The 15,046-nt window shown below is 32.5% G+C and overlaps 1 protein-coding gene across 2 annotated transcripts; it reads left to right on the top strand.

Annotated features, from left to right (window-relative positions):
* Positions 1-7,942: 7,942 nt before the first annotated feature.
* Positions 7,943-13,342, top strand: LOC145602009 (uncharacterized). 2 transcript variants are annotated; one of them, XM_081658118.1, is made up of 6 exons: positions 7,943-8,188; positions 8,883-10,471; positions 10,577-10,828; positions 10,976-11,056; positions 12,003-12,587; positions 13,138-13,342. In XM_081658118.1, the coding sequence occupies exons 2-6, from the start codon at positions 9,251-9,253 to the stop codon at positions 13,192-13,194; spliced, it is 2,196 nt and encodes a 731-aa protein (XP_081514244.1). In that variant the 5' UTR covers positions 7,943-8,188; positions 8,883-9,250; the 3' UTR covers positions 13,195-13,342. The 2 variants fall into 2 exon arrangements, with proteins under 2 accessions (XP_081514244.1, XP_081514245.1); XM_081658119.1 differs by lacking the exon at positions 7,943-8,188 and adding an exon at positions 8,189-8,315.
* Positions 13,343-15,046: the final 1,704 nt, after the last annotated feature.

Genomic DNA, 15,046 nt, shown 5'->3' on the forward strand with positions numbered 1-15,046 from the left:
GAGTATGCATGAGAGTTTGTCTGGAAAATGTTCAAATTTCAATTCTATAAGAATTAATTATAGCTTATTAATACTATTCGTATTATATTAAATGAAGCGGCTCACTTTGTGGCACATCTTGACCTACTCGAATACTCTACTAGATTTTTGTGGAATAAGAGATGTCCTTATCAGAAAAGGATATATACTACCTCTGTTTTTTATTATGTGCAACAAAAAGGTATTATTTATGAGAGATAAAATATTTCTTTGTTGCTAATAATAAATAAGAAACGGCGGTAGTATTATTATTGTTTATATGTTATTAGAGCTAAGCATGAAAGATAACGATTTCAAAAGAAAAATCTAACAATGAAATTTATAAAAGTTAAACCTGGAAGATGTCCATTATCCGAGGGATGTAACTGTTACCGATTATCTTTAGTAAAGAGTATGTGATGTGTAAATAACAATATAATGTACCTTTGTTTTTAAGCATTGAAAGAAAAATCTAAGGAATAATCACTCACTTGCTCTTGTCAATGCTAATTGTAGTATCTAAAGATGGACCCTACCATATATAGTGCGGCTCTGGCCTGTACCTCAAGCAATTAAGATTTAATAAAGTTGAATCACCGACACAATTATATGAAAAATCATCCACGAAAATGCAATAAAAAAATATGCCCAACTCTATCGCTTAATAGTTACTCAATTCTAGCTAAGCTAGTAGGACTGTAGTATATATATTAACTTAGAACTTAAGTAGCACATAATATAATGCTGGCCGACTGGGCCTATCATGGACTCATGGGCATAAAATAGGCATAACATTGTGTGTGATTCCAATGGAATTGTGCATGACATGATTATCATCCATTGCACAAGTTTTCTTAAACTTAAGTTTAGAAAAGGCGGCACGTGAATAAGTACTCGGCCAATCCAGCATGTAGGTCGTGATATATATATATGGGCCGGTTCAATTCTCTAAAATTTGACGGTCATGCACTCATGTCTAACCTAACGACTAATCGATTGTATTGTTTTTTACTCAATAACACAACAGCATAACATGAACCACACAATTCATTTTTGGCCTCAAAATGACTCTTGTTAAGCTATTAGGGTTTGATTCTTTACAAGAGATGAATATATACATATATTTGGTATATATTATTTTTCGAAAAAAACATAGTTCTAATAATGTAAAAGAAATTAAAAGAGGATAAGTTGTGAGAGGTAGGGAGAAGAAGTGGTGTACAACTAGGTGTGGGACAATGTTGTCTATAGAAGAAGGACGAAGACACGAGGGGTTCAATTCCATAGTTAAATATAGTTGATGTAAATAACTAAATAATAGCCAAATACAAATAAAAATACAAATTAATACTTGTATTATTCAAATTAATGTAGATGTCTTTTAGTCAATAGAATTAATACAAAGTATTTAGTAAAGCTAGTTCGTAGATATTATGTACAGTGACTCTTACACCACCCTCCACCATGCATATAAAACATAATTCTAGTATACTTGTAGTATTTATTCATGAAATCATGAATAATTGATAATAGTGACTTTTCACTAGATCTGGATGCCTTTCGATCTCTAATTTCAACCTTTTTGGACCACGCCTTCACATGTACTTGTATTTTTTTCTTTCTTGTATACCTATCTTGTTCTTTCTTTTTTTGGGTGCAGCCAATCCTATTTTTAGTTTGTATGTATATTTAAAATATTAACTACTACTCATACAGTCGTATGTAATAATTACATAGCGTATTGCTTGTATTATAAGAGTATTGCTACGGAGTATTTACTTTTACTTGTATTTAATCGGTTTTAATAAAACAAAGTTATTTTATACGACGGAGTATTCTAAAAGTTAATTCTCAAATATTACCAAAAAGGGAAATTTTTTGTTGAATCTATTTCTGATACATTAACATTGCATGCTAAATTGCACAAGAGATGAATTGAAGGAAAACTGCCCATATTAAACATTGTTGTTGCTTTGATAAATTGAATTAGGCTCTCATTATTTTTTAAAGGAAATTAGGCTCTCATTTGTTTACATCATTTGCTTAATAAGGGTCTGTTCACATTTACTGAATTGAGCTGAATTGAACTAAACTGAACTGAATTGTTTATGAGAGAAGGAAATTCGGAACTGAACTGAATTAAAATTAAGCTGAAGTGAACAAACCCTAAGTTTTTAAGTTTTTATGATCCAATGGACTAATGAGGATTAATCAAATTCAACTTACAACTATGTATATCTAGACTAATAAGGGCTAATCAAGTTCGATGTACAGCTACTTACTTAAATAAGTTGTGATTAATGAAGTTTTCAATTTTACAACTATGCACTTAAATAAGTTGTGATACGTTAAAGAAAATCGGATAGTGTTGGGCATTCATATGCATTTTAAGAGCCCTTTTAATTAAAGAGCTTTTTTTTTTTTTAATTATTATTTTTATTTTTATTTGAAATACCTCAAAAGGGGTAATTTAGCAACTTATTATAAACGTGGTTGTACCTTGAATGGATGAAATTTAGCTTGAGGGTCGAATTTTGCTTCTTACAAGCTTTAAGAATCAAGCCTTATCTTGCATTTTTTTACCTTGTCCTTGTTTACTTAAAATTTTGACAACTTCAAAATTGACACCTTCAAAATGGAAAATTTCTTGAAGAACTCTTTTTAGGGAATTCTTGAAGAATATAGTCCCTTTTTAGTATAAGATTCTTGGATTAGCCTTGTCAACTCAATTCTCTCTACATATAAATAAACAAGAACAAAATTCTTAAATATGAAGTATTTGCTATCGTGCAGGAGTAGGACCTAATTTAAATGCATGTACATAATATCCATCCAGTTTATTTGATCATCAATATTTTCAACTACACATTCCTGAGTATAAAAGAGTTACAATATGAAATAACAATGATTTGAAATTACAAAATCAAATAAGATCTCAAATGAATATGTTTTTTGTTTTATTTTTTCTAGTACGTACTTACTGTATCAAGTATTCTTCGTATTTAAGAGTTTTTCACACATTTAATTAAAGCTTTCAAACAAAAAGGCACCAAGGAAGAACATTAATTGTACAGTATATAGTTCCCGGAAAAAGTATAGAATATATACTGGTACTCTAATCAATTATGGATGGGGTTGATCAATAATTCAGCATCTTAATCTGATTGCTCTTAGTAAATTAAAGCTGATTGGAGGGGGTGTTGTTAAAAAGATTCCAATGCTACTTTAACAACTCCTACATGCTATAATTATGTAACTCACTTAGATGGTGACTTAGCTAGCCTGATTAATCCTTATTTATATATTTCAATGAATTGACTGCTTATAATAAATCTAAAAAAGATACAATTTTGTTGTACTTAATTTGTACATACTACATATATAGTACATATTGATCAAATTTTGAAGGTTTTTGTATATGCAATATTTTTTGTACTTTGCTGTTTAAAGTCTTTAAGCTTGTGATTGCCAACCAGTGTACGTACATGATGTATTGGAATGTAACACATCTTCATTTTTAGTTGAAGTGAAGTTTAATTATCCATGTACGTGCTTGTGATTGAAGGAACCAGTTGCTTGTGATCACCATAAAACAATTAATAGTATACATAGTTATACATTAACTTTGTGCGTGAGGCCACGAGCTATTCTAGTTTAAGCAATTTCGATGTAATATTTAAGGTAAGGAATAAATAAACATTTCAAATTAGGTGTCCAACTGAACAATCTCAGTCTAAATATAAAGTATTAAACTATATGTATTGATTTAATACTTCTATCAAATTAATGTTGATTGATGTTAATGAAAGGTGACCGGTCACTAATTAATGATTATGATTCACCGAATAACTAATTTAAGGTTATGCGGATTCAGATTGACCGATCAATAGGCAACCACGGACCACCTTTAGCTAAAAACATTATTATTGGAGATAAAAGCCTAATTTGGTTGATAACGAAATACATAATACTATATACATAATACTGTGCTCGTTTTTCCTCCAAAAAAAAAAAAAAAAAAAAAAAAAAAAAACCTATAGAAAGTGATTATTGATTAATGCTACAAATATCATCTAATCCCTTTCAAAGTAGTAGTACTTACTCCGTAACAATTGTCATGCCTTTTTATCTAGCTTGTGAATTGAGATAATACAATAAGAATCTGTTTGAATTATTATCATCCTCTTATTAAAAGATTCCAAATGATATGAATTATCAACAACAAATGACATCACATAGAAAGGCCACTTGGAAGACCCACAGATGATATAAAAAGATCCCTATCTTAAGATTCTGATTTTTATAACACAAAAATATCAAATGCATTGGTTTTTGTTTGAAAATTCTAAAAAAACATAAACACGTAACACCGTGTCATATCAACCACATATCATAATTGGATCAGAAATCAATTTTGCGTATGTAGTGATCTAGATGCTTGTAGATTGGGATAATAATTGGGCGGACTACTTCATCCGCTTCGGTTTAATGCAACGGTTTGATTGTCAAGCTTGTCAATAATTTCAAATACTACATCCGTTTCATATTTTTTACAACTTCGGTTAAAAATGGATGCTACACATTATTTACAATTAATGTTTTCTTTCCTTAATAGGTTGTCATTTCTCTCTATTTATCTTCTCATCACATGCATTTCTATTTTTCTCTCGTTATCTTACACTCACAAACAAATTTTGCCTAGAGTCTATGCACCCTTTAAAGTTGCAAAAAAATGTGAAACTGATGTGGTATATACAGTAAGAATTTTATTAGTAAGAGTTTAGAAGAGTTAATATGTTTATTTTTGTAAGGTAAGAACAAGGGTTAAAACAATTTTTACCCTCAAAGTGTTCTTACTGGTCACTGGGGTTGATTTCCATTCTCCAATCTCAAGATTGGAAGATTCATTCCGTACTACTACGTCAAGTCGTCAACACTTAGTTGATACTTCTATATTGTACTCCATATTTTAATAATAATATATCAATAGAAATGTAAGGAAAATTTTAGATCACAAGTCTTGGATATCACCCTCTAAGCTTTAATTAAAAAAAAAAAATACTAGTATATGAAATAATGAAATTCACATTGTTGCAAACTTGCATTTAACGTGGGAGTGTTTGAATTTGAAAAGGTTGCTCCAGATTGTTTAACGCCCATTTGATGTAATGGGCCACACAATTGAATTGGACCTGATCTTTTGTGTAACATAGATAAAGACGACGGCTCAATCTGAACATGGGTCGTTCACTCGTTTGCTATCTTTTCTATGGTACCAAATTTTTAGTTTTGATTTGCGACTCCGTATTCTTTTCTATGGTACCAAACTACTCTTTTCATAATTTTTTATTTTGATGCAATTATGATGTGAAACTAAAGATACACATACAACAATTACTGAGAATTACGAGTACTTGACATATAATAATATCACATGATGTGAAGTTTTATACTGTATAAATATTCAACTTATGGGATATTAACTAATCTAACTGGTTAAAAATCTAAAAAGCATTTAGATCTATTTACAATTATGTCATTTAAAAATTATGTGGTTCTCTCTAAGCGAAAAAGAAAACCCATAAATCCTCGAGTTCCAAATTAATATACAATACCAATTTACGAAAAAACTTTAATAAGATATCCAATTACAAATAGGAAAATGTTATACATAGCCCTAAGGGCTATATATAAGCATTAAAAATACTCTAGAAAATAGTTTAAATTTCAGAATTCATGACAAAAACACACTAGTTACACTGATTTGCGCGTGTTTTTGTCATAAATTTCTAATTTTATACAATTTTCAAGAGTATATTTAATGCTTAAATGTAGCCCTAAGGGCTATATATAACATTACCCTTAAAATATAACCCCTACATAGGAAATCTAATTGTTCCGGATATAACCCAACAACCCGTATCCAAGATCCGTGAACTAAGTTTGGGTGAGGAAGTGAATTGGGCTGATAACTCCAAAAAGTAAAGAATCATGGGCCGGCCCAATACTTGAACTTAAAGGGTTTGGGCTTAAAGTAGCTCCATGTTGAAACCAATAACAACGATATGAAAATATTAATTCAAGGCAAGTGATTCTAAAATTAGATTTTTATTCAACCTTATTATCAAGACAAGTGGCTGTTCTTTTGCAATCACGAACCCTACATCTAGTTTAATCCAATCCTCCCTGCAAGTAGCAACCTAGCTCATCCTGAAATCCAATTACAATTTTATCCTCAAACTTAATTTCATACGTTATTAAACAAGCATGAGAGCAAACATGTTAGATAAACAAAAACAAACGGTTGGATATTAAGATGAATAAGATCTCTTAAAAACAAACATGTTAGATAAAATATAGACGACACATTAATAAGTAATCACATGGAAATAGAATGATAAAAAATTTGCACATTGTTTATTATCAAGGCCATTAACTTTATAACCAAACACGTGTTTTTCCTTCAAAACATTCATTATCATTCAATACCACCTCTCAATTGATATGTGGTAATGGAATATAATGAAAATTTTCGAATAAAATGAGATAATAATCATGCACTCACATCACTATGAGGATGACATAAGACTTTCTGTAGAAGTTTATTCAAAAGCTCATTATCATGATTTATGATTCTTAACAATACCGATTGTAAAATCTAATAATCTTTATTACTACCTCCGTTTCTTATTAGTTGCAACTTTAGGGTATTATTTGTGAGATATAAAATATTCCAAAGTTGCAACTAATACGAAACGGAGGTAGTATTAGAAAGAAACTAATAATAACATTCCGTACTTAGGAATTCTATAATAATGCAATTAGGCAAACGAAATGTTCCAATCGCACACACCACATTCTAGAGTTTCAGTATTACAATATCTATAAATTCCCTATGATTAAACTAAATGAGTATAGTACAAAGTAAGGTGTGCAATCATGTTATGTTATCCAAATATGCTTGGAATTAGCCACTGTCGTGTCGTTTGTTGCCTCTTCTTCATCTTCTCGTGTCAACGTAGTTTGCTACCTAGCCACATTGTATGCCACGTGTCGTCCAAATATGGCTAGTCAATAGCTTAATAAGGTATTGGGTCATGGGTACTAATGGATATTTTTTAATCAAGCTAATATTATATGCTACACGGTCCACACATGAAATTAGAAATAATTTTTGGACACTCGATTATTAAGGAATAAAGAAAGTATATTAAATTTATTTTTGGAAAAATAATGAATAAAAACGAATTAAAATAATGTATCCGTCTCATCAATAAGAAAATGACCAATGTTTACAACTTTAACCATAAGAGCTATTAATTTCAATATGGGCAAGATGATGGTGTTGATTTTGAAGAACCTTTAATTTAAACTCAAGTTTGACAAAAGTAAAAGATGGTGTTCCATGCCTTAAATTCAAGAATTGTTGCCCTATTGAAGAAGTCAAGTGGTGAATCCTTTTTACTTGAAATATACTAGCTTTATGTCAACTTATTAGATCTCACAATAATATGGTTATTGAAATATTCACCTAATACAAAATGATGTGCAATTGGTTTAAAATTTGGATGGATGTAAAAACAAGATGAATAAGGTAAGAGCAAGAGTGTTTAATAAAAAACTCAATATTCCTAAAAAAAAATTAAAAAAAAAATCAATATTAACAAATCAATTAAAATGTATAAATATTACCTAGTCTTTTAAAAAATGTACAAATATTAGAGTAAGGATCGGGTAAGGTATTAAAAGAAGTTTGCCCAACAACAAATATGTTGAGAACATTATATAATGAACTAAAATAAATTACGGAGTAAAACATTATAAAATGGAGGTATTATGACTAGTCTACGAATCAAACAAGAATGAAATACTTTAGGTGCTTGAATATTATAAAATGGAGGTAATAAAAATTAATAAGTTAACAAAAAGAAAGAGTAAAAAGAAAGGCAAAAGAGAAAAAGAAAAGGCAATTAAAATCAATGGGCAAATTGATACAGAAATTACAGATAAACAAACATTAAAAAAATACAGAGGATAAAAGAGAGAGAGAGAACATACAAGAAGAAGAAGTAATGGTTATGTCGAAAACCGCAATCCCATTTTTTCAACCTTCTGCCTCTTCAAAGCGACGCAAGAAAAAGCAGAAAATTCAACCCATTTCACTTTACCAGTTCTTACTTCTATCTCTTTCTTTTTGATTTCATCTTTTCTTTCCTTTCAATTCAAATTTATTTTTTTATTTGTAGCTGATTTTCATGGATTTTTATTAGTTTGGTTAAAAATGGCTTCTAAATTTGGTGCGTGTGTATCTGGGTTTCTTCTGTTCTTTGATTTTTTACACGGGTTGTTTAATTTTATTATGTGATACTTTTGATTTGTTTGATTAATTTATCACTTTAAATTGGGTTGATTGTTCTTGGGAAATTAATTTGAAATTTTTTTGTTTATTTTTTGAATTGATTAAAGCTTAATCTGATTGCTGGGAGCTGTAATAGGCTGGGAATAATTGCTGTCTTGTTTAAGTTAGTCTTGCAAATTTATTACCATGTTAATTTAGTTGTTTTTTTATCTATTAATGTTACATTATATGAAGTTTGTTGGGGCTGTTTTTATGTGATAAAATTGTCTTCTTGTTAATAATATATGAGATTGGAGTTTATTGGATTGTATTGCATTTGATTCTTGATTATGTAGCGAATTCGTAGTTATATTATAGACTGTAAGAGCCTAATTTCTGAGGTGTATGTGGTGTTAACTTTTGTAGCTTCTGTATAATGTTTGGTGTATTGGGGTTGCTTGAACTTTCATTGAATTTGAGTTCCATTATTATGCGCAATTTTTAAAGTATTGTGATACATTTGCAGGTACAAATGACCATGGCTTGTGTAAGCTCTATTGCTTAAGGTCTTTGAGGTGATAATGATTTGGACTTTTATTTATGGTCGAATAATTAGATTGCATTGGACATCTATGTGCCGTTGTTTGTTGATTTATGGTTGAAGACTTAAGGGTGGTAATTGTGTGAATGTTTAGTTTTTGGAAAACCATAAAATGGAATCCAATTCTTTAGGGTGGCTTGAGGTATCTAAAGGGTTGCTCATTTGGAAAATTAAGCGATGATTGAATTAATGGACCACTGCAATAGATAGGTTGAGGAACTAAAAGATTGAGCCTTCAATTTGGATTTATTTTTTATTTTCATAGTAGTACTAGTAAAGTAGTAAGCTTCACAATGGGTTTGCCTCAAGTATCCTCTAGTGGGTCTAATGAGGAACGTCTGGCACAATTGAACCAGCTTACCCATTATAGCAGTGTGAGCACATGTGACCGGGATGGGTTGTGTGGGGAACATGTAAGCTCATTATGTGGGAATTCGTCAATATCTCCAAGGCGAGAATTCTCTAAGAATGGAGACAAGGGTGTAGGTACTTCTGATGACTCCTTAATGCTAAGAAGAAATAGAGATATTGTGCTTTATATCCCCAGAGTGAAATTTGGGAAAGAGGGTGTTGGCTGCTGCAATGCTAAGCAGGAGGTGGATGCTACTCCTGTTTCTAGGATTGTTGGATTTCAAGCAAATGAAACTGTACGATGTGATGAATTGAGTAACAGTAGTGCTTCTGTTGAAGTTGATCGTGCTGTGAATGATACTAGCTCAAGTGGTGTAACACTTCGAAAGCGAATGTTGTCACCCTTGAGCCAATTGATGATCCCTGATAACTGCAAAGGCGATGTTTTAAACCTGGAATATGGGATGCTGTCTCCTGTCACTACTGAAAAAACATGTAGTGCAGGGATTCAAAACCATAAAGTAGATAATTCTGGATTGAAGGATCAATTAAGTACCCCAATCTCATCGTACTCTTACTGCAGAGAGCGGATAAATGCATCTTATGTAGGTGGTAGAAAGGCCTCATACATTTTGGTTGATGGCCCATCACCACTAGACCAGGAATCATCTGATGTTTTTTTATCCTCTAATGGACTTAGCAAACTGGAAAAGTCTAGCGTAGTAAGAAGTCATGCTGGGGGTAACTTTTTATGCATGGAAAAAATGACCTCCCATTCCCTTCCATCTTCTCCACTTGGTCGGAAATCTTGTGATAGGATGGAAGCTGCAGATGGGTTTAGGACTATTAGAAGACAGTTAGAGAGTGAATATACAGCAATTAGTAGTATTAGACTGTCACTTGATGGACCTGATGTTGGCACACCCATTTCTACTGAAAAAGAGGGGTGCAATGTCACTAGTTTACCGAAAGAAGACTTTCGGCCGTCATCATTGGATTCTTCGGGGGGGTTCATCTGGCCATTTTTTCCTGATTTGGTCCCTAATCTTCAAAGCAGAAAGCCAATTAGAACTTTGAGTAGACATTGTGTGCGGAGGTCTTTGGTTGGCTCATTTGAGGAATCTCTTTTGTCTGGTAGATTCCCCATTGACAGTGTCTATCAGGTTGGTACACTACTTTGATCTTCAGGTTTCTGCCTATTGTATTTTTTAGAAAGTAATGGCTTCTAATATTCTATTAAGCTTACATTTATATTTGTCTTTGGTTAGAAACTTGATGGCTTCCTAGCTGTTCTAAGTGTTACCCGGGGGAATTTCTCACCAAAGTCGCAGAAACTTCCATTTTCTGTTACCAGTGTGGATGGAGATAGCTACTTACTCTACTATGCATCCATAGATCTTCCAAGTAGAGCTGCTTCCAGTGGGATTTATGGCCACAAGTTCCAAAGAAGTCTTAGCAATAATGATGCGCGAGTTGACAAAAATCGACTGCGCATTCCCATGAAAGGACGGATACAGCTGGTATTTTGTTGTTGGACTTGCACTTTCATCTTTCTGTGTTAACTTTTATTACAAGTCTGTGCTGTTCTTGGATTTTGTTTTCTAAAAGAAATTGTATAGCAATTTTGTTCTGAATTTCTGAATATTGTATTTGACTTCTTTCTTCAGGTTCTCAGCAATCCGGAAAAAACCCCTATTCATACCTTCTTTTGCAACTATGATCTGAGTGACATGCCCTCTGGTACCAAGGTGAAATTTATGTTCTTCTGCTTATTACTGGTTAGAGCCTATAAAGTTTTATGGCACTATAACATCTTGCTAGGAAACAAGTGCAAGCTGATATGTGGTTGGATTAGGTGGTAATATGAGGGGCCCTCATATGACAAAGATTATCTTGGTTTGTGAAGAAAGTGGTTAGTCAGAGGCAGACATAGTGCATTGCAAGAGTTGTAGAGCTAGGAAGACACAAATTGTGTGAAAAATAGCGAGGTTATTATTATAAGTTTATAGGTTGAGGGATTTTTGGATGTTAGTGCGTGCATATGTTTTGAATAGGTGTTGCAAGTTTGAGTGCCTACAAGCTTTTGGGGTGGCTCTAGGGTGAGACATGTATATTAGATGTGCAATAATGGAGGTATATATGGTTTGAACTTTGAAGATCCACTATATGAGGTTGTGGTTTTGATGTTATCAGTAATTAAGGATTCATTTATGATACTGGTGGATTGTAGTTTAATGGTTTATCCCTTGTTCTGTTTTCCACATCAATTCCGTGTGTTTATCCTTTTGTTTTTGTATATATTGGATCTTTTCTTTTTTTAGTAATAGTTGGATGGAGAATTATGTGTGAATTTCCAAACATTTGCTTTTATGATCTGCATCTTGTTCCACTGCTTACTTATCTGGATAGTAGTATTGAGTATGGGGCTATTCTGCTTGTTTCCGTGTATTGTCTTTGTAATTTAGATCCGTTATTTCTTTAACAATATGTGTTGACAATTACTGTTTTGTGTACTGCTGGATGCCTGGATGTAACTGAAGGTACTGCTTCCTTTTTATAGAATTGAGCCTCACAATTCTCAATGTTGATCTAGGCAATGAAAGAGATTATAATAAGTATTAGGAGCCAATCTTGTTTTGTAGTTTGGTTAGATCATATTCCTTATTTTGCTTCATTTTGTTCTCATTGACACAGACATTCATGCGCCAAAGGATCACGCTTGAAACTACTAAAATTTCTGCGGAACCTGAACAACATAAATCCTGTGAGAGGACGGTGAGGGAGAGGATCATAGGAGCTTCAGATAAGAATTCTTCAGCAGGACTGGACACACCATCAAGAATTGCATGTGAAGAGAACCCAAGATATACAAACAGTAGTACAAGATCCTCTTTTCCAGTCAAAGGTCATGGATTATCTAATTTAGCAGATTCTATGGGGAAAGAACGACACGGTGTGTGTAATAATTTAAGAGAGATGGGCATCGCTTGTAGTGGCTACAAAAGTGAATGTCAAAACACTTGCCATGAAACTGTCTACCAGGGTGTGAGTAATGCAAGTGAGAAGAAAGCCTCACTTGGTTCATTTAAGGTTAAAGAGAACATTAATGGTTCTGGAACCCTACGATATGCTCTGCATCTTCGTTTCATGTGTCCTCCACTAAAGAAATGTTCTCCAAGAGGTAATTCTGGAGAAAATGAACGGGAAAGGAGATTTTACTTGTACAATGACATGAGAGTTGTATTCCCTCAAAGGCATACTGATTCCGATGAAGGCAAGGTATGTGTCATTACTATATGGTTATGGTTTGAACTTTTTTTGCTTCACTTGTGAGTAGTTTTAAATTATGGCCTACAACAAAGCTTCGAATTAAGCTTATTAAGTACTGTATATATTTTTGCTTCTAGTTGGAATATTTTTCTTCAAATCTCATGAGTAGTTTTAAACTTCCATTAACATCAGCACAAATATTTGCGCGAATGCATTAACCATAGAAACCTTGAGAAGTACTTTGCTCAAATCCGAGTGGCTGAAGTTTGCTGTTAAGTCAGTTCTGAGTGTAGAAATGTCACATCTAAATGTTTGCTCCAAAGTACTACTTCGAAATGGGCAATGGCTATAGTTTTTCTGAGTAAGATTGATTTGGAAGAGAACACCTACTTCCATAGTTCCATTTGTCATTATAAGGTTTACTGTGATAATGTGTTTGCTACGAATAGAGCTTCTTCCCATAGTAACTTTTTGATGTTTTGTTTGCTAAGTTAATGTCTTAGCTTTGTTATGCATTGAGCTTCTTCTGATAGTTAAGTTATTGATGTTGTGGTTGCAGTTGAATGTGGAATACCATTACCCAGCAGATCCAAAGTATTACGACTTCGGCGATTGATCTCCTTATTCTGACTCTGTACATATTGTAAATCTCTACATCATCATAAATCATAATGATTCCAACTTGGAGTCTTCTTAAGCTTACTTTCTTCTGTACAGCTGAATACTACTTTAATAAATTTCACAATTTATTTTATATTCTGATAGTTTGCTTGTTGTGTGCTATGGACTTTTATCATTGAGCTATACGGTTATACCTCTTGGCCTATTGCTCTAACCTTGAATGGTCGGCCCAATAAGAAAGGCCCAAATTTGTCAGGCCCATCAACTAAAGGAAAGCTAAAGAGAAGAAGAAGGCTTGTAATGCAACTTCAGGAAATCAAGTTAAAGCCTTTAAAGGGAAATATTTGGTGGGTTTTATTTTGGTACCAATGTACCAAACCATGTTTTAATTATTACATGTACATTACTTAGCAGAAATAAAAACAATACCACGTATTTTTTCCGTACATATTTTTTAAAGAATTTTTTCCGTACATATTCATTCTTACTTAATTTACCTTTTTGTTATATTCACTAACATATTCTAATTTATACATCAATAGTAACTGAGTTGAAAAAAAACACAGATTGTTTTACTATTTAAGCCGACAAAAAACAAAATAATGGGTCACAATGAAGTTGAGGGGGATTGGGGGAGGGGTTGCTTTATGTGTTAGGGCTCTAAAATCCTAACACCTTGGAATGCGACCTTAACATAGGCACCAAAATTCAAGTTGATTCTTCCACAACTAGGGAATTTGGATCGTTTCACACATGTTTAAACTAATGATGAATTATATATAGTGATTAGTGAGCTAATTAGATATTATGTATAATTTACAAACATTTTTATACTAGTACGGAGTATTCAGGAAATAATGATGTAAAGTAATAAAGATGTATAGTCAATTTCAATTAATATCTAGTGAAATTACAAGAGCTTATAGTATAAGACCCCCCTTACCCATACCTTATATGCATGACATATGTATCTCCTTCCATTCTCATGCAATGTACAACATACATTATAAAACATGACCCCGACACCTATCACCTTCTTTAAAACTCTCTCCATACAATCGTAGCAACATTATCTTCTCGAAAGAATTATATTAACGCAAAAAACATTCCTACTATTTAAACACCTTTTTGTAACGAGTCCTTTGTTTACATTTGCTAATTTGCACTATATTAGATTAATAACACTAATTCCATAAATCTTCTCGTCCAAGTATAAAGTAAGTGATATCATATGCTAATTGTTAATTGATTTCACAATTTCATGGACCTAGATTAACCATTCTCTAATTTTTCGAAAAATTTGAATGAAAAAAAATATGGTTATAAGTTATTGTGATTGGGCCACGTGGAGTTCTCTCCTTTGATTTGCTTACATTCCAATTTGTACGGACAGAGAGAGAAAGAGAGAGAATAAGATGAAAACTGACAGGCTACCTGCAAAATTACAGAAACTTGGAGTGGGGGGAAGGGAGGGGGCGCCCTCCAACTTCACTTGACGACGTGCTTTTAATTTGTACTACTACTTCTCACTTTTTGTCCTTTTTCTTTTCATATCTTTGATCTTTTTAGTACTCTATTCATCATCATCAGGTATTCAGGTGTATGTGCAAATTGTGCATGCACTCTCTCTTACCTACTTCCATCATGAGTTCATTCCCTCCGGTATCCTTTTGCCTAATGTAACTCCATATCTTACTCGTCATTAATAGTCACGTTGATATATACATATATACGTACTTACGTAGTAACACTTTTACTTTTTTTTACGTACTCTATCTAATGTCTAGTAATACTTTTATTTCGGACAAATTAACACAAGAAAATTAATTACAAGTTAGACACGGACA

This window comes from Chenopodium album, chromosome 21 (assembly GCF_948465745.1).
Source record: "Chenopodium album chromosome 21, dcCheAlbu1.1, whole genome shotgun sequence".
Classification (NCBI taxonomy): Eukaryota; Viridiplantae; Streptophyta; class Magnoliopsida; order Caryophyllales; family Amaranthaceae; genus Chenopodium; species Chenopodium album.

What these genes read in the sequence shown, in the direction of transcription:
- LOC145602009 (XM_081658118.1), top strand. Translation starts at nt 9,251, where the DNA reads ATGGGTTTGCCTCAAGTATCCTCTAGTGGGTCTAATGAGGAACGTCTG. An exon ending in TGAAAGGACGGATACAGCTG is followed by an intron (nt 10,829 to 10,975) that starts GTATTTTGTTGT and finishes TTCTTTCTTCAG; the next exon opens with GTTCTCAGCAATCCGGAAAA. An exon ending in CTGATTCCGATGAAGGCAAG is followed by an intron (nt 12,588 to 13,137) that starts GTATGTGTCATT and finishes TTGTGGTTGCAG; the next exon opens with TTGAATGTGGAATACCATTA.